Source organism: Trachurus trachurus (assembly GCF_905171665.1).
Source record: "Trachurus trachurus genome assembly, chromosome: 19".
NCBI lineage: Eukaryota > Metazoa > Chordata > Actinopteri > Carangiformes > Carangidae > Trachurus > Trachurus trachurus.
In genome coordinates this window covers 25,309,152-25,328,424 of record NC_139913.1, presented here as the reverse complement: position 1 = coordinate 25,328,424, position 19,273 = coordinate 25,309,152, and the positions used below count along the sequence as shown (strand labels likewise).

Genomic DNA, 19,273 nt, shown 5'->3' with positions numbered 1-19,273 from the left:
TTTTTTTTTGGTCAAAAAAAAAGAAGAAAACATGAAATTCGCCTGTTTGGTTTTTGGTCATTTTCTCCAAAACCACCGCCCCGATTTCAACAAAACTTCTGCGTTGGACTCCCCTCGGACCCCCCGATGATATATCCGAGTTTGGAGAAATTTGAAGAAATTTTTTTTTTTGGTCAAAAAAAAAAAAGAAAACATGAAATTCGCCTGTTTGGTTTTTGGTCATTTTCTCCAAAACCACCGCCCCGATTTCAACCCAACTTCTGCGTTGGACTCCCCTCGGACCCCCCGATGATATATCCGAGTTTGGAGAAATTAGAAGAAATTTTTTTTTTTTGGACAAAAAAAAAAAAACGTAACCCTCCCCCCTGTCGTCTTTTTTAAAATGGCCTGTTTGGTTTTTGGTCATTTTCTCCAAAACCACCGCCCCGATTTCAACCAAACTTCTGCGTTGGACTCCCCTCGGACCCCCCGATGATATATCCGAGTTTGGAGAAATTTGAAGAATTTTTTTTTTTTTGGTAAAAAAACAAAACAAAACATGAAATTCGCCTGTTTGGTTTTTGGTCATTTTCTCCAAAACCACCGCCCCGATTTCAACCAAACTTCTGCATTGGACTACCCTCGGACCCCCCGATGATATATCCGAGTTTGGAGAAATTTGAAGAAATTTTTTTTTTTGGTCAAAAAAAAACAAAAACGTAACACCCCCCCCCTGTCGTCTTTTTTAAAATGGCCTGTTTGGTTTTTGGTCATTTTCTCCAAAACCACCGCCCCGATTTCAACCAAACTTCTGCGTTGGACTCCCCTCGGACCCCCCGATGATATATCCGAGTTTGGAGAAATTTGAAGAAATTTTTTTTTTTTGGTAAAAAAAAAACAAAACGTAACACCCCCCTCTGTCGTCTTTTTTAAAATGGCCTGTTTGGTTTTTGGTCATTTTCTCCAAAACCACCGCCCCGATTTCAACCAAACTTCTGCGTTGGACTCCCCTCGGACCCCCCGATGATATATCCGAGTTTGGAGAAATTTGAAGAATTTTTTTTTTTTTGGTCAAAAAAACAAAAACGTAACCCTCCCCCCTGTCGTCTTTTTTAAAATGGCCTGTTTGGTTTTTGGTCATTTTCTCCAAAACCACCGCCCCGATTTCAACCAAACTTCTGCGTTGGACTCCCCTCGGACCCCCCGATGATATATCCGAGTTTGGAGAAATTTGAAGAAATTTTTTCTTTTGGTCAAAAAAAACAAAAAAAACATGAGCTTCGCCTGTTTGGTTTTTGGTAATTTTCTCCAAAACCACCGCCCCGATTTCAACCAAACTTCTGCGTTGGACTCCCCTCGGACCCCCCGATGATATATCCGAGTTTGGAGAAATTAGAAGAAATTTTTTTTTTTTGGACAAAAAAAAAAAAACGTAACCCTCCCCCCTGTCGTCTTTTTTAAAATGGCCTGTTTGGTTTTTGGTCATTTTCTCCAAAACCACCGCCCCGATTTCAACCAAACTTCTGCGTTGGACTCCCCTCGGACCCCCCGATGATATATCCGAGTTTGGAGAAATTTGAAGAATTTTTTTTTTTGGTAAAAAAACAAAACAAAACATGAAATTCGCCTGTTTGGTTTTTGGTCATTTTCTCCAAAACCACCGCCCCGATTTCAACCAAACTTCTGCGTTGGACTCCCCTCGGACCCCCCGATGATATATCCGAGTTTGGAGAAATTTGAAGAATTTTTTTTTTTTTGGTCAAAAAAAAAAAACGTAACCCTCCCCCCTGTCGTCTTTTTTAAAATGGCCTGTTTGGTTTTTGGTCATTTTCTCCAAAACCACCGCCCCGATTTCAACCAAACTTCTGCGTTGGACTCCCCTCGGACCCCCCGATGATATATCCGAGTTTGGAGAAATTTGAAGAAATTTTTTCTTTTGGTCAAAAAAAACAAAAAAAACATGAGCTTCGCCTGTTTGGTTTTTGGTAATTTTCTCCAAAACCACCGCCCCGATTTCAACCAAACTTCTGCGTTGGACTCCCCTCGGACCCCCCGATGATATATCCGAGTTTGGAGAAATTAGAAGAAATTTTTTTTTTTTGGACAAAAAAAAAAAAACGTAACCCTCCCCCCTGTCGTCTTTTTTAAAATGGCCTGTTTGGTTTTTGGTCATTTTCTCCAAAACCACAGCCCCGATTTCAACCAAACTTCTGCGTTGGACTCCCCTCGGACCCCCCGATGATATATCCGAGTTTGGAGAAATTTGAAGAATTTTTTTTTTTGGTAAAAAAACAAAACAAAACATGAAATTCGCCTGTTTGGTTTTTGGTCATTTTCTCCAAAACCACCGCCCCGATTTCAACCAAACTTCTGCGTTGGACTCCCCTCGGACCCCCCGATGATATATCCGAGTTTGGAGAAATTTGAAGAATTTTTTTTTTTTTGGTCAAAAAAAAAAAACGTAACCCTCCCCCCTGTCGTCTTTTTTAAAATGGCCTGTTTGGTTTTTGGTCATTTTCTCCAAAACCACCGCCCCGATTTCAACCAAACTTCTGCGTTGGACTCCCCTCGGACCCCCCGATGATATATCCGAGTTTGGAGAAATTTGAAGAAATTTTTTATTTTGGTCAAAAAAAACATGAGCTTCGCCTGTTTGGTTTTTGGTAATTTTCTCCAAAACCACCGCCCCGATTTCAACCAAACTTCTGCGTTGGACTCCCCTCGGACCCCCCGATGATATATCCGAGTTTGGAGAAATTAGAAGAAATTTTTTTTTTTGGACAAAAAAAAAAAACGTAACCCTCCCCCCTGTCGTCTTTTTTAAAATGGCCTGTTTGGTTTTTGGTCATTTTCTCCAAAACCACCGCCCCGATTTCAACCAAACTTCTGCGTTGGATTCCCCTCGGACCCCCCGATGATATATCCGAGTTTGGAGAAATTTGAAGAATTTTTTTTTTTTTGGTAAAAAAACAAAACAAAACATGAAATTCGCCTGTTTGGTTTTTGGTCATTTTCTCCAAAACCACCGCCCCGATTTCAACCAAACTTCTGCGTTGGACTCCCCTCAGACCCCCCGATGATATATCCGAGTTTGGAGAAATTTGAAGAATTTTTTTTTTTTGGTCAAAAAAAAAACAAAAAACATGAAATTCGCCTGTTTGGTTTTTGGTCATTTTCTCCAAAACCACAGCCCCATTTTCAACCAAACTTCTGCGTTGGACTCCCATCGGACCCCCCGATGACATATCCGAGTTTGGAGAAATTTGAAGATTTTTTTTTTTTTTGGTCAAAAAAAAAAAAACGTAACCCTCCCCCCTGTCGTCTTTTTTAAAATGGCCTGTTTGGTTTTTGGTCATTTTCTCCAAAACCACCGCCCCGATTTCAACCAAACTTCGGCGTTGGACTCCCCTCGGACCCCCCGATGATATATCCGAGTTTGGAGAAATTTGAAGAATTTTTTTTTTTTTGGTAAAAAAAAAAAAACAAACATGAAATTCGCCTGTTTGGTTTTTGGTCATTTTCTCCAAAACCACCGCCCCGATTTCAACCAAACTTCTGCGTTGGACTCCCCTCAGACCCCCCGATGATATATCCGAGTTTGGAGAAATTTGAAGATTTTTTTTTTTTTTGGTCAAAAAAAAAAAAAAAAACATGAAATTCGCCTGTTTGGTTTTTGGTCATTTTCTCCAAAACCACAGCCCCGATTTCAACCAAACTTCTGCGTTGGACTCCCATCGGACCCCCCGATGACATATCCGAGTTTGGAGAAATTTGAAGAAATTTTTTTTTTTTGGTCAAAAAAAAAAAACGTAACCCTCCCCCCTGTTGTCTTTTTTAAAATGGCCTGTTTGGTTTTTGGTCATTTTCTCCAAAACCACCGCCCCGATTTCAACCAAACTTCTGCGTTGGACTCCCCTCGGACCCCCCGATGATATATCCGAGTTTGGAGAAATTTGAAGAATTTTTTTTTTTTTGGTCAAAAAAAACATGAAATTCGCCTGTTTGGTTTTTGGTCATTTTCTCCAAAACCATCGCCCCGATTTCAACCAAACTTCTGCGTTGGACTCCCCTCGGACCCCCCGATGATATATCCGAGTTTGGAGAAATTTGAAGAAATTTTTTTTTTTTGGTAAAAAAAAAAAAACGTAACCCTCCCCCCTGTCGTCTTTTTTAAAATGGCCTGTTTGGTTTTTGGTCATTTTCTCCAAAACCACCGCCCCGATTTCAACCAAACTTCTGCGTTGGACTCCCCTCGGACCCCCCGATGATATATCCGAGTTTGGAGAAATTTGAAGAAATTTTTTCTTTTGGTCAAAAAAAACAAAAAAAACATGAGCTTCGCCTGTTTGGTTTTTGGTCATTTTCTCCAAAACCACCGCCCCGATTTCAACCAAACTTCTGCGTTGGACTCCCCTCGGACCCCCCGATGATATATCCGAGTTTGGAGAAATTAGAAGAAATTTTTTTTTTTTGGACAAAAAAAAAAAAACGTAACCCTCCCCCCTGTCGTCTTTTTTAAAATGGCCTGTTTGGTTTTTGGTCATTTTCTCCAAAACCACCGCCCCGATTTCAACCAAACTTCTGCGTTGGACTCCCCTCGGACCCCCCGATGATATATCCGAGTTTGGAGAAATTTGAAGAAAATTTTTTTTTTTGGTCAAAAAAAACAAACCGTAACCCTCCCCCCTGTCGTCTTTTTTAAAATGGCCTGTTTGGTTTTTGGTCATTTTCTCCAAAACCACCGCCCCGATTTCAACCAAACTTCTGCGTTGGACTCCCCTCGGACCCCCCGATGATATATCCGAGTTTGGAGAAATTTGAAGAAATTTTTTCTTTTGGTCAAAAAAAACAAAAAAAACATGAGCTTCGCCTGTTTGGTTTTTGGTCATTTTCTCCAAAACCACCGCCCCGATTTCAACCAAACTTCTGCGTTGGACTCCCCTCGGACCCCCCGATGATATATCCGAGTTTGGAGAAATTAGAAGACATTTTTTTTTTTTGGACAAAAAAAAAAAAACGTAACACTCCCCCCGTCGTCTTTTTTAAAATGTCCTGTTTGGTTTTTGGTCATTTTCTCCAAAACCACCGCCCCGATTTCAACCAAACTTCTGCGTTGGACTCCCCTCGGACCCCCCGATGATATATCAGAGTTTGGAGAAATTTGAAGAAATTTTCTTTTTTGGTCAAAAAAAAAAAACATAAGCCGCGCGCCTGTCGTCTTTTTAAATTTGCCTGTTTGGTTTTTGGTCATTTTCTCCAAAACCACCGGCCCGATTTCAACCAAACTTCTTTTTTTTTTGACCAAAAATTAGAATTTCTTCAAATGTCTCCAAACTCGGATATATCATCTGGGGGTCCGAGGGGAGTCCAACGCAGCAGGTTTGGTTGAAATCGGGCCGGTGGTTTTGGAGAAAATGACCAAAAACCACACAGAACATTTTTGAAAAAAACGTCAAGCCCGCGGGTTACATTTTGGCCAAAAATGAAAAATTTCTTCAAATTTCTGCAAACTCGGATATATCATCTGGGGGTCCGAGGGGAGTCCAACGCAGCAGGTTTGGTTGAAATCGGGCCGGTGGTTTTGGAGAAAATGACCAAAAACCACACAGAACATTTTTGAAAAAAACATCAACCACGCGGGTTACATTTTGGCCAAAAATGAAAAAAAAAATCAAATTTCTCCAAACTCGGATATATCATCCAAAAACCACAAAGGCCATTTTTGAAAAAAAAGTCAACCCCGCGGGTTATATTTTGGCGAAAAATGAAACATTTCTTCAAATTTCTCCAAACTCGGATATATCATCCAAAAACCACACAGGCCATTTTTGAAAAAAACGTCAAGCCTGCGGGTTACATTTTGGCCAAAAATGTCTTCAAATTTCTCCAAACTCGGATATATCATCTGGGGGTCCGAGGGGAGTCCAACGCAGCAGGTTTGGTTGAAATCGGGCCGGTGGTTTTGGAGAAAATGACCAAAAACCACACAGAACATTTTTGAAAAAAACGTCAACCCCGCGGGTTACATTTTGGCCAAAAATGAAAAATGTCTTCAAATTTCTCCAAACTCCGATATATCATCCAAAAACCACACAGGTAATTTTTGAAAAAAACGTCAACCCCGCGGGTTACATTTTGGCCAAAAATGAAAAATTTCTTCAAATTTCTCCAAACTCGGATATATCATCCAAAAACCACACAGGCCATTTTTGAAAAAAACGACAAGCCCGCGGGTTACATTTTGGCCAAAAATGAAAAATTTCTTCAAATTTCTCCAAACTCGGATATATCATCCTAAAACAACACAGGCCATTTTTGAAAAAAACGTCAACCCCTGCTGGTTACATTTTGGCCAAAAATGAAAAATTTCTTCAAATTTCTCCAAACTCGGATATATCATCCAAAAACCACACAGGCCATTTTTGAAAAAAACGACAAGCCCGCGGGTTACATTTTGGCTAAAAATGAAAAATTTCTTCAAATTCTGCAAACTCGGATATATCATCTGGGGGTCCGAGGGGAGTCCAACGCAGCAGGTTTGGTTGAAATCGGGCCGGTGGTTTTGGAGAAAATGACCAAAAACCACACAGAACATTTTTGAAAAAAACGTCAACCACGCGGGTTACATTTTGGCCAAAAATGAAAAATTTCTTCAAATTTCTCCAAACTCGGATATATCATCCAAAAACCACACAGGCCATTTTTGAAAAAAAAAACGTCAACCCCGCGGGTTACATTTTGGCCAAAAATGAAAAATTTCTTCAAATTTCTCCAAAGTCGGATCCAAAAACCACACAGGCCATTTTTGAAAAAAACGACAAGCCCGCGGGTTACATTTTGGCCAAAAATTAAAAATTTCTTCAAATTTCTCCAAACTCGGATATATCATCCTAAAACAACACAGGCCATTTTTGAAAAAAACGTCAACCCCGCGGGTTACATTTTGGCCAAAAATGAAAAATTTCTTCAAATTTCTCCAAACTCGGATATATCATCCAAAAAACACACAGGCCATTTTTGAAAAAAACGTCAACCCCGCGGGTTACATTTTGGCCAAAAATGAAAAATTTCTTCAAATTTCTCCAAACTCGGATATATCATCTGGGGGTCCGAGGAGAGTCCAACGCAGCAGGTTTGGTTGAAATCGGGCCAGTGGTTTTGGAGAAAATGACCAAAAACCACAAAGGCCATTTTTGAAAAAAACGTCAACCCCGCGGGTTACATTTTGGCCAAAAATGAAAAATTTCTTCAAATTTCTCCAAACTCGAATATATCATCCAAAAACCACACAGGCCATTTTTGAAAAAAAAACGTCAACCCTGCGGGTTACATTTTGGCCAAAAATGAAACATTTCTTCAAATTTCTCCAAACTCGGATATATCATCCAAAAACCACACAGGCCATTTTTGAAAAAAACGTCAACCCCGCGGGTTACATTCAGAGGCGGGTCCACCGTGGTGGCACGGGGGGGCACGTGCCACCCCTGCAATCTGATTGGCCACCCCGTGTGCCCCCCCAATGGTCATTGTCCTGTCGTTATGTCAATCACTGCCACCGGTGACAGGTTTCTACACCGTTTTTTTAAATTACCGTAAATCTTAGACTGTTCGCGCAATCAAAAAAAAGGAACACGCGGTTTCTGAAAGCAGACATTCTGCGCTTTTCAGTGATATACAGGTCATTACGGTAATCCCAGGCACAGCGTCACAGCAGCCCCGGGAAAGCCGAGCTTTGAATGAGGAAGGAGAGAGTGACTGAATGTGACGGAGCTGTGTTGACAAGTGAGATTTTATTGGACTTTACGTGTATTTTAGTGTGTTTTTCACCGTGTGTTGTATCCGTGTGCTCTTGCTGTGTTATTTTCCATGGGTTTGCCTTTTTGAACTGTGTTTTTACCGTGTTTGCTCGTTTTTTTCGCCGTGTTTTTCCTATATTTTTTTCTCACTCTGGACATTTTGAGGAGGTCGTCCGGGAAGATAATTATACCCAGCACGTTCAGAGATGGAGGAAATTCATCTGAATTTGGGTGAGTAGTAAAGATTGATCATGTTTGTTTTGCTGTTTCAATTTCTGTTTCTTTCTTTGTTTTTTTATATAGGCTATATCTCTGCTGCTTCACTAAACACTTAATTTCAATATTCTTCTGTTGCTGTTGCAATATTATCCTGCTAGTTTCAAACAATATAATGTGGAATAGTAGTTTTGTTTATTTTACTGAAGTTGTCTTACTTTTATCTTTATCTTTATTGTGCTGTCATGTTTATTACTTTTTTTTATTCTACTGCTGATCAAGTATTTTCTTTGAGATGAATCTGATCTGATCTTTTTTACTTTCAGGATGTCTTCTGAAGAACAGCCATCAACAACACTACAAGTCTTTGCCAGCTGTTTTCCTGTCCCTACTTGCACTGGAGAGATGGAGAAAGCAGTAGCCTACACTGTCTACAAAAGAAACACTCAATGGAAATGTCAGCAGTGCAATGTAGGTCTCTGATTACAGCTGGACAGGCACTGCTGTTTGCAGTAAGTTACCAGCAGGGCCAAAAACGCCTGGACCCACTTAAGAAAAATGAGACCTAAAACAAACTACTGGTTCAAAATTGACATTGTTGTTTCTAGTTCTAGTTCAAAGTTCATTTTGTACATTCAAAATATTTTATCCATGTATATTCTCAGTGCCTTATTTAGTAAAAACCACAAAAAATTCAATTCTGTTTTTTGTGTTTTTCTGTTATTACACCCTGTTATAACACTTATATCACACAGTAGAGAAAAACAACTGCCAGATGTTGAAAGAAGAAGTTGTCCTGAAAAAAGGGACAAAAGCACATACTCAGCAGACTGTATTACACTTTTACAGCTAAAAAAACAAAATAAGTCCAGGTGGACTGGTTAATATTATATAGGAGATAAAGGCACTGCTACGTTTACCGTTTACTGTAGGCTCTTAATCAACTCTGTACAGCAAACATCCTATAGTGTTCTGTATAGTAAATATATAAAATGGTGTAAGATTGTTATTGCTCTCAATTTTCACCATTTGAGTAATGTTCATGCTAAGACTTCTTATTTACAAGACAGAGTTGATTATTGATTGACTATCATTTTAATATTGACAAGTGGAAAATGAGAAGGTCACACAGGCATCTTCCTTACAAGTTGAAAGATTTAATGTGGCCAATAAAAGCAAGATGAAGACGTGTAACTGTACAATATAACATTCAAGACAGCGATCAGTGGCAGCCTTAATTTTTGTTACTTTTGGGCGGCCCCTCCAGATTCACTGTTGGTACCCCCTGTGCCACCCCTCATAAAATATCCTGGACCCGCCCCTGCTGCTGACAGTATTTTGTTTTATATAGCTCGCTGTAAAAACTGGAGCAAAAGTCTGCTATTCTATTAGAATCATCAGTTATATCACCATTAATATTGAGTTGTTGGATTAAATTGAGCTTCCCATGATTTCTTTCTAGGTTAAAAAAATAGGCAGAATTCTGTTCTCCTTGTTCGATCCATCTCTTTCTTGATCTTACGAAGGCACCTTTAGCCTTAAGTAAATAGATTTCATTTAGTTTAATTTGTTCTGAGATCAAGTCTGACCGATCCCTTTCTGACATATCAGCAGGGCTCTTCTGTGATAATAAAATTATTTTAGAGACTACTTTCTCTTCCTCTAGTCTTTGATTTTTGGAGAAAGTACCACCATAGTTTCTTAAATATTGAGCTGCTTTAAATTTCAAAAGTTCCCAGTTGCTACCATAAACATCTTCAGCACTTGCCTTATTCCAAAACTCTGCTATTATCCTCTTTATGCCTAATTTAACAGTCTTGTGTTTTAAAAGAGAACTGTTTAGCTTCCAGTAAGCATTTCTATATGTCTTTGTGGAGGCAGAGTGCAATGGTATAAAAATGGAGACTGCATTATGATCAGTTAGTGGTGTTGTAATAATGTTAGCTGATATTTTATCAATGTTCAGATTATTAGAAACTAACCAAAAATCTAGACGCGATTTCCTGGTGGCACTTATGTTACTCCATGTAAAGGTACTGGCGTTATGATGATGATATCTCCACACATCGATTAAATTAAATTTTTGCATGAAGACTTTCAGGTTTTCATTGACTGCAGTAGAGTTACGTTGAGGCCAGCAGTCCAGGTTGTGATCAAGTATCATGTTAAAGTCTCCCCCTACTACAATACCTGAGATAGGAAAGTTATTAGAAGCATTTTGAATATGGTTTTCTAATGTATCCAACAGTATGTCAATATCATTGTGTGAATTATAGCCATATATGTTAACAGTTAACAATATTAATTTTTCAATGTCTACCACTTGGAGAATAAAATGACCTGAGGGATCACAAGTAGTTAATAACACGGATCCTGAAAAGTTGTGCTTTAAATTGGTAACACCGGCAGAATGTTCAGATCCATGAGCCTGCCACAACTCATTAGCCCATTGGGATCTCCAAAACTTTCGGTCATCAGGGACTGAATGTGACTGTTGGATAAAACAAAAATCAGTTTTGTGCTTCTTGACAAACAGAAAAAGTGCCTTGCGCTTAATATTATTTCTTAACCCCCTGGCATTGAAAGTAACAATGGATAAAGACATATTAACAATTAACAATGAATAGAACAATATAGTGAAAAAGATAGAATAAACTTTAAGAGTATTATCCTCCTTATCAGGAGCTGACCCATCTTAGGTTCTATGTGCAGTGAAACATATTAAATGTAAACATAGAGAGGCACCCATGTTTTGTTTTTTTTGTTTTTTTGTTTTTATGGCAATTGAACTCAACAAGCCATATAAAGTGTAAATCAGCAGGGCAACATGTAAAGAGTGACCTGGTGTTATCAAAAAACGAGGTAAAAAAGATTCCTGAGTGAAATTGTCTTTGCATTATCAAACCTTCAGCAAAACAGGGTGCATCTTAGAACACTTGAGTTGCATAAAACATAAAACATAAAAAGTCCACAAACCCGGTCGTTACTCTCTTTTCCAGTGCTTAGCGTGTGACGTGCGTGGCATGGGCGGGGCTTAACCGTCCAGCCGTATGTTCAACCAATCAGCGACGGGTGTCGACCCAAACACGGAAGAGACTCAAACAGTTGCGAAGGCGAAATTTTAGACTCTTCCTTTGACAAACAAATGTATCTTAACGTTATTATACGCGTTTAAAACAACAGAAACACATAGCATATTGTCAAATATAGTCTCAATGTTTTGTCTAAATGGCTTTGTCGTGGTTTCGAGTAGCTACGCCGCTGTCTTTTGCGGTTCTATCGTTTGCTGTCGCCGTCATTGGACAAACGCATGGTGAGTAACGTTAGATAAAGCAATGAGCACGTCGTGAAGTGGTGAAATGATGGGAAATGTCGCTGTGGCAGATTACCAGAGGGGACGCAAGCAGTGCACAGTGATTTTTTACAGTCTATGAGTGATTGACCTGACTGTACTGTACGTAAAACAGATAGCAGACGCTGTGTAGACTAACAGCGCCCCCACCTGGCTCCTTGTCCCCGCTATTGCTCCTTGTGTAACCCCGGGTCTGCTCGCAGGGATGCCGCCTCCTCTGCCTGTCGCCGTCGGTGTGTGCTCTCTGGCCGGGATGGCGCTGGTTTGGAGGGACATTAGCTCCAAGGTGAGGGGTGAGAACCGGACCCTGAGCGGCCTCTTGAGTCAGTATGTGGGGGTGAAGGCTCTGGGCTGGCTGGGCAGGCGGCAGAGGAAGAAACTTGAAGCCGACACGCTGAAAGTGAGGAGCGTCCAGGAGGAGACTCTGCTCAAACGCTTGAGTCAAAACGCAAACACATGTTACGGGAGACAGTTTGACTTCGGCTCAATTAAAGGTAAGAAGTGAAGCAACACTGTGGAAATTAGGTGTATGCATTTAGTGACGGTTAATAACCTGCACATGCAAAATAGCTGACAAAGGTTTGCCCTTCTGAGTGACTGTGACGTAATGTTATGTATTGGTTATATATGCTCAGAGTCTATAGGCTGCACACATGGCCAATGACAACAGGACTGACTATCTGAGTTCCTGGATACAAATTTCCAAACACCCTTAGCCCCACAAAAATGTCTAGCCTTAAAAAAAACGTATTAACATCAATCTGTTGATTGGTTTCATCATCAAACATGTATTTTCTTTTTCCAATACCCTTTCATTAATAGCCTGTTGAAGCCCACACGGGTGAAATGCATTGCTGCTTGACTTTTTAAATAAATAAATCAGTGTTTATACGACCCCTTTGTGTGCGGTGGAACTCCTTCCTTTTTTTGGGGACTTTATTCCTGACACCACCGGCACCATTGTGAGGTTCTGATCTGTGCTGTGCAAGGCAATCTCCTCCTCCTCAACCCTTTCATTAATATTAATGTTTTCTTTGGTTAATTACTCCATGAAATTCTCACCATAACTTAACTTCACATTGCTTGTTTTGTCCAAACATAAGGGAACTGAGCCTAAATCCCACAGAGAAACTAATTCTTCAAATGTTTCAATTTTTATAAAAGTCCACCCCTCTAGAAATTTGCACAAAGCTAACATTTGTATTTTATAATGTCATACCAATGTGGAATTAATGACACTCAATAAAACTTTATAAAGACATCAAAAAGGCATTTCGTTGTTGACCTGAGGAACTGTATGTATAACATTATAGTTTCAACTCACAGGTCCTCATCTCATGGTCAGCAAAATAGAGATTTACAAAATTAAACAAATGCAGAAATCAAAAATGATCTCTAAACAAACTTTACTTAATTTAAGATGTTTGTTCACAGTTCAGCTGGTGTTGTTTCAGACAGTGCTACCTTCAGGGCACGCCACCCCATCACCACATACGAGCACTACAGAGAGCTCATCAGACGCATCGCTGCAGGAGAGGATAAGGTGATTATTGCTGAGAAGCCACTGATCCTGGCCATGACCTCTGGGACATCAGGAGCCAGCGCCATGCTGCTCAGCACCAAAGACACCAATACTGAGTTCTTCTTGCAGGTGAGGCTGCTGCGTGGTCTTGATGATGAGTCAGCCCCTGTTACACACAAAATAAGATGATAATATTTATTTGTGTGTTTTCGTCAGGGAGTGACTGTGTGTTTGGATGCCATGCGTCAGGCATTCCCGGCGACCGACAGCCTCCAGCGCACAACCAAGTTCTTCTATACACCTACTTTTCGCCAGTCTGAGGCCGGTATTCCCATCGGACCAAACTCCTCCACACCAGCCTCGTCCCGCCACATGCTGAACCTCTACACCACCCCAGCACCTGCCTTTGAGGTACAATAAATACATTGATTAATATGGGAATTGCGTCTTCACCAAGTGATGAAACATTTATTAACAATTAATTGGATTCAATTCAGATTTAATTGCCAAGTGGTTTCAAGTGTCTGAGCTTTTTTTAAAAAATGTTTTTTGTTTGCTTGCTTTCAAAGCCTAATAGTATTTCTAAATGATTTCCAAAAAAAATGTTCTGTATGTGTCTCTGAAGGTTCCCAGTGAGAAGGACACTCTCTACCTGCACCTTCTGTTTGCCCTGAAAGATCCCAGTGTGGGAACGCTGGAGTCCAACTTTGCCTCCACAGTTTTTTACGCTTTCTGTGCCTTGCAGGTACTGCATCGTTCACTTCAGGAGGATTCACTGTTATAAAATGTATTATTCGGTGAGGATTAGAAAAGTAATCTTTATCTGATGTTCGCTGTCCTGCAGCATCGTTGGCAGGAGCTTGTCGGTGACATTGAACAAGGAAAGGTCAGCAGTGCTCTGGCGCTGGAGCCCAAAGTGAGGGCCAGGCTTGAATCTCTGATGAAGCCAGACCCAGGGAGAGCCGCTCAGCTCCGGGCCCACTTCCAGGATGGCTTTAGGGGAATCGCCAAGCGGCTGTGGCCTCACCTCCACCTGGCGCTGGCGGTGGATTCAGGCTCCAATCAGATATACGGAGAAATGTTGAGGGAGAATTACTGCCAGGGAGTTCCTTTCTACTCCCCCTTTTATGCTGCTACTGAAGGTACATCTGTGGGAACAGCTGCTGGAAATGACAAAGTATTTTGATTATAGAGTGGCCAGAATAATTCTCAGGTGTCAGGTGGAGGGTGTTTGTCCCACACTGTACTGTAAAATTCACATCAGGCTCTCCAATTCATGGTCAGCCAAACTAAGCATTAAATATACATTGAACAGAACAACAGTAAATAAATTGATGTATGTCAGAAGTGTTCACAGTAAAGTAAATAATCCATTGATTTCCTATTTGCTACTTATGTTGTTAGTCATTTACAATATAAAGTACTTTTATCAAGCCTCAGAATCAAAGATGCAAATGACTTTTGTGTTTTTCTTCATTGTTGGCTAATTAAGAAATTAAAGACGCCAGCATTTTTGATTCAGATAATTGTGCCGGCAGTTTATGATTTACATGATTATGCACAGCTCCACTACTTCCTGAACATAAGCCAGCTCCTTTATTCCCTGGGGGGGGGGGGGGGGGGGGGGGGTGCAGAGCAGCGCAGTCTCCGCCCACCCTCCAGAGGTGCATTGCTAATGAGCTGCTGGTGCTGTGCAGAAGAAGAGCCCTGAGAAATGGCACAGGTTTTGTGATTTTGGCTAAAAACTTCATAATCACAATTTAAAGACCACAGAGAATGCTTTAAAATAACCAAAAAGGGTCGCGGGAGGGGGACTTAAAGTTCAGGAAGTAGTGGAACTGTGCATAAAGCCTATTGTTCAATCAAACATGAAATCTCAACATCATTAGTTTTTAACCCCAAAGGTTTAATTAAGGTATGAGCACGAATGAGAGATGGCACCAATTTCACAATTTCTTCTTCTTATGATTAATTCTGTATTTACAAGTTAGAAAGTATTCCACCTGCTTTAATTGAATGCATGTACCCCTGCAGGTCTAATCGGGGTGAACCTGTGGCCTCAGGAGCCGGGCAGACGTTATCTGCTGTGTCCTCGCTCCATGTTCTGTGAGTTCCTGCCAGAGAGCAGCCTGGAGGAGGAGATGCCGGACACTCTGCTGATGGAGGAGGTGACGGAGGGACAAAACTATGAACTTGTCATCACAAATGCGTCCGGACTCTTCAGGTATGATTTGTTTTGTTTTTTTCCTGTACTTTACTTAATTAATTACTGGTTATTGTGCTGTGGTTTCTCTGGACTGTAATGACAGAATGATGAAGTAAATATCAGCCTTTTGTTTTCTGGCTCCACTACACAATCCAATTCATTAGATTCACATGACGTCACTGTGTTTCTGCGCCGCCATATTTGTGTCCGAATCAGGGCAATCTGGGCACAGATCACAGCGTCACGTTACCAGAACAAGTGGAGTAGGAGGAGGAAATCAGCAAGAGACCGAAAATTGACGTTATTTGAAATATGTCAGGATTATATTGTGCTGTTGACTGTGATAGCAGTCGCCAAAAAACCCCGGACTGCACTTTTATTCCATCCCAAAAGACGTAAAGTTATAGGCGGAATAAATAGTTGACTGCAGGCAGTCTATCAGTGGCAGCGTGGGCTGTCTCACAAAAAGTGGGGATTCACTTTTTTTTTTAATAACATGGATATATTGAATTCTGCATTTTGATTACTTTCTTATTAATTACTCACTGATTCTGCATTTAGGGTCTTTTATTTCTGTATAACAGACCGTTGCTAAGTAAAACGGGCCGTTGCTAGGGACGCCGCTCTGATCAGCGGAGCAGGGCAGAAGAACTATCAAGGATTTTTACCTTGTGTTTCATTTTTACCAGCTTCAGACTAATTGTGATGTTAGAAAAATGACTTGTAGCTTGTTAGAGGGAGAGTGGAGGCTCTCTGCCTCCCTCACCGCTGCTGGAACCAAACCTGCGATCAGAGCGGACAGACCGGACGGGCCAGCGCAGTGTCACAGCTGTGACCAGCTGTGTCTGTGCCACCGCGAGTCCGTGACACAAACGTGTCCCGTATCGTCATCTCTTATGACAGACAGGACGACATAAATGCGCACATCGTAACATTTACATGATAATTCATCAATCTACTGATTGATTATCAAAAGCTCGTTGAAAACAACTACACACGAGTCGACCGATTAATTAATTAATTAATAAACTGTGTAATAAGTGGGATAATATAGAGTTAGTCTGTTGTTATAGAGATATAAACCCAGACAGGATGTATGAAACCCTGTCATTTTGTCAAGAAACTGTCATTTCCATCCTGCGGTTTGCATGCTGTCATATGAGGAGACCTGTCAAATCGGACACAAATATGGCGGCGGTCCCTTCGACGTGACGTCACTGCAACCCATGAATATGCTCTCAACAGTATAATTACCTTTTTTAAAATTTGATGTCTTGACAGCTACACAAGTGACACTGGTATGTGGTCTATTTTTCAGATACCGCCTTGGAGACATTGTGAAAGTAGTCGGGTTTCATAATCAGTGTCCTATCGTTGAGTTTCAGTACAGGTACAGTATAAATAAATAAATACAGGTATAACATCTGCATGTAAGTTGATTCGCTGGCTGCTCAGGTAAATCTTGAAGCAAAAATGTTTCATCGCTGCTTCTCTCCTGTCAGACGAGGTCAGATGTTGAATGTTCGAGGGGAGAAGGTGTCTGAAGTATTGTTCCTCGACTCTCTAAAGAAAGCCGTCGCTCAGTGGCCGGGAGCTCAGCTGGTCGACTACTGCTGCGCCGAGAGTGGTATCCTGGGTAAGAATATCTACTATGTAAGTACTATGTAATTATCAGTTTGCACTATAATGAAATGTCACTTCATTGTGGTGTTGTAGGAGATACAATAGGTGGCTCAGATCCTCATTACCAGGTGTTTGTGGAGCTGAAAGGTGTGAGGAACCTCACAGAGGAGCAGCGATACAAGGTAAGACAAACCTACACACCTGCAAAAATACAGTGTTTTTGCACAGTAGCAAGAAATCACTTTGTATCGTCTTTCTCTTGATTGCCGTCTTCTCTCCTTCCCTCCAGTTGGACATGTCTCTCCAGCAGGGCTCGGCTGTTTACAAGTCTTTCCGTATCAAAGGCAGCATCGGACCAATGAGGGTGCAGCTGGTGGCGGAGGGAGCATTCCAGGAGCTTTGTAAGCAGATGATGTCGTTTTCGAACACCTCACCCAACACTTTCAAAATGCACCGGGTGCTGCGCAGAAAAGAATACGCTGATTTCTTATTGGGAAAAACGGTCTCCTGAAACCTCCTGTTGTGGGGACTGAGAATGAGACGAAGCCTGTGACTCTGACTGTGGTGAGCGCTCACTGACCAACTGACGGACACATGGTGTTGGTGGATTGTGCCTTTGTCACAAACACATATTTGACAATTAAACATGTTTATTAGGCTCATTTTCACAATATTTATAATTTTATGAAAGTGCACTTGGTGAAAACTGCCGCATACATGTATCTAATCTGTTGATTGTGTTGCCTTATAACAGGTGAGTGATATTCATAAAAAAAAAGTGTTTAACATTCTTGCCTCTGTGTTTTTTTGCGGCCATATGGAGAAAAAGCAAATGAACATTAGAAAACTCACATTGCTGCTTTGTTTATATTGCTACATGTTTTTCAGATATTATCCTTTCAACAGATACCATCTGGTGTTATTGGATGTTTTGGCTGCACCTGTGCAGTCACCTGTGAGGATTAAAGTAGCACCTGAAAGATTTACATGTGAAAGTAAACTGTGTCTAAATCTAAATCCCAATCATGAAGTGGAGCTGCAAGATGTAAAAGCAGCGTGGATCCTTTAAAGTTTATATTTCTATATGTAAAATCCTGTTGTGGGTTATGTCCTCTCAGACTGTAAATGATCAAAGAAAACCAGAAGGTGAAATTCTCGGATATTTCATCTTATCAGGAACGAACCTCATCTGGACTCATTAGCATTACATGTTCTGTCTCCTGGCAAATCTTTTTTCATTTTTACAAAAACATCAGAGCTGTTACTCCATCTTAATAAGCTTTCCCCTCAGAGTCACAATTGTTTAATAACAATGTTAATATTTTTTAATTAAATTGCCAGCTGCAGATTTGTGTCCACTTTGAGCCTTGAGGATGATTCAGAATAGAAGTTCTGTTGCGTCTTATTTACTGGTGGAAAACATGTTGGCTGGCGTGGGTTTTATTTGCTTTTCACCATCTGACCAACTACATTTGTTTTTACAAAAAAAAAAACACTGGTCCCAGCAGGGTTTTATCATCAGCCACTAGAGGGGGCCAGTTCAGTGTGTAAGACATACAGAAACAGTAGCTGTCATCTGCTTCAGGTGCCCAGATTCACCACTTATATGTCTCATGATGCTCTCTGTAAATCAAACAGATCAGAAGCAAGCAATAATCTGATCTGATTTTATATTAAAGATTAAAGAGGGTATGGACTTGGACTATTTCCTGACTTCAACCTTATTGTCTTAAATGAGATTTTGCCCCAACGACATCAGTCATTGTTAAACATGGACATCTTTGCAGTGAACAAGCGCCTTTCTGAAAGACTGTCAGTCTCATGTGTTGCATGGCACGCCTCTCTCCTGCAGGTCTTGCAAAGTGGGCTAATATTTTTAGTAATGTCCCATTTCAGCAGAGATTTGACGCTGCTCTGGCTTTATTTTGGCTTCACAGTGCGATCAGATGGAAGCAACCGCAAAGTGATAAAAGCTAAATTTACCACATCGAAGCTCGGACCAAATGGCCTTTTCATGAAATGGTGACGCAAAGGAAGAGAAACTAAGAGGCTGTTTACCTCTGTGGAGGTTTTAAAGTTTAACCTGAGGAAGTGAGAGTCTCTTGCTTTCCTCATGTTCCCCAACACCTCAAAGGTCAGGGGCTCATTGGCTATTGACTTCCGATTCTGAAACAAAGACAGATTAATTTGCTCTGGAGAACTGAAAGCACAAAAAATGCCACTGGACTGTTGCTTTTCTTTATTATAGCAGGTGAACACTGTAAACGTGCAACTTGTGTTGATTATTTCAGGCTTTAACGTCAGATGAAGAGTGATATTAAACCATAAGTCAACAAAACAACCCAAACTAATGAACCCAAGGAGGCAAAAAACAAGCTGCTTTTCCCCCTGTACAATCTCTTTTGTGAATTAAGTATTCACAGTTTCTCAGACCAACTGTGATAAACTGAGTGGGAATGAGGAGAAGCTACTCACTGATGATAACACAGTTTTATTGTGAGAATATGATTATGAAATTAGGCATGTTCCCAGTCACTTGATCCAAGCTGTGACTGTTTTTTATTTTATTTTAATTCCCA

At 40.7% G+C, this 19,273-nt stretch overlaps 1 protein-coding gene across 1 annotated transcript; it reads left to right on the top strand.

Annotated features, from left to right (window-relative positions):
• Positions 1-11,092: 11,092 nt before the first annotated feature.
• On the top strand, positions 11,093-17,939 carry ghdc (GH3 domain containing). The gene is made up of 11 exons (XM_083993840.1): positions 11,093-11,304; positions 11,547-11,837; positions 12,798-12,994; positions 13,082-13,276; positions 13,491-13,610; positions 13,710-14,007; positions 14,900-15,089; positions 16,390-16,461; positions 16,574-16,707; positions 16,788-16,876; positions 16,984-17,939. The coding sequence occupies exons 1-11, from the start codon at positions 11,220-11,222 to the stop codon at positions 17,203-17,205; spliced, it is 1,893 nt and encodes a 630-aa protein (XP_083849966.1). The 5' UTR covers positions 11,093-11,219; the 3' UTR covers positions 17,206-17,939.
• Positions 17,940-19,273: the final 1,334 nt, after the last annotated feature.

Bases quoted from the DNA above. Each gene is read 5' to 3' on its own strand.
- ghdc (XM_083993840.1), top strand. From the start codon at position 11,220: ATGGCTTTGTCGTGGTTTCGAGTAGCTACGCCGCTGTCTTTTGCGGTT. The intron at 13,277-13,490 runs GTACAATAAATA...GTGTCTCTGAAG, and splicing joins CCCCAGCACCTGCCTTTGAG to GTTCCCAGTGAGAAGGACAC. The intron at 16,708-16,787 runs GTAAGAATATCT...GTGGTGTTGTAG, and splicing joins CGCCGAGAGTGGTATCCTGG to GAGATACAATAGGTGGCTCA.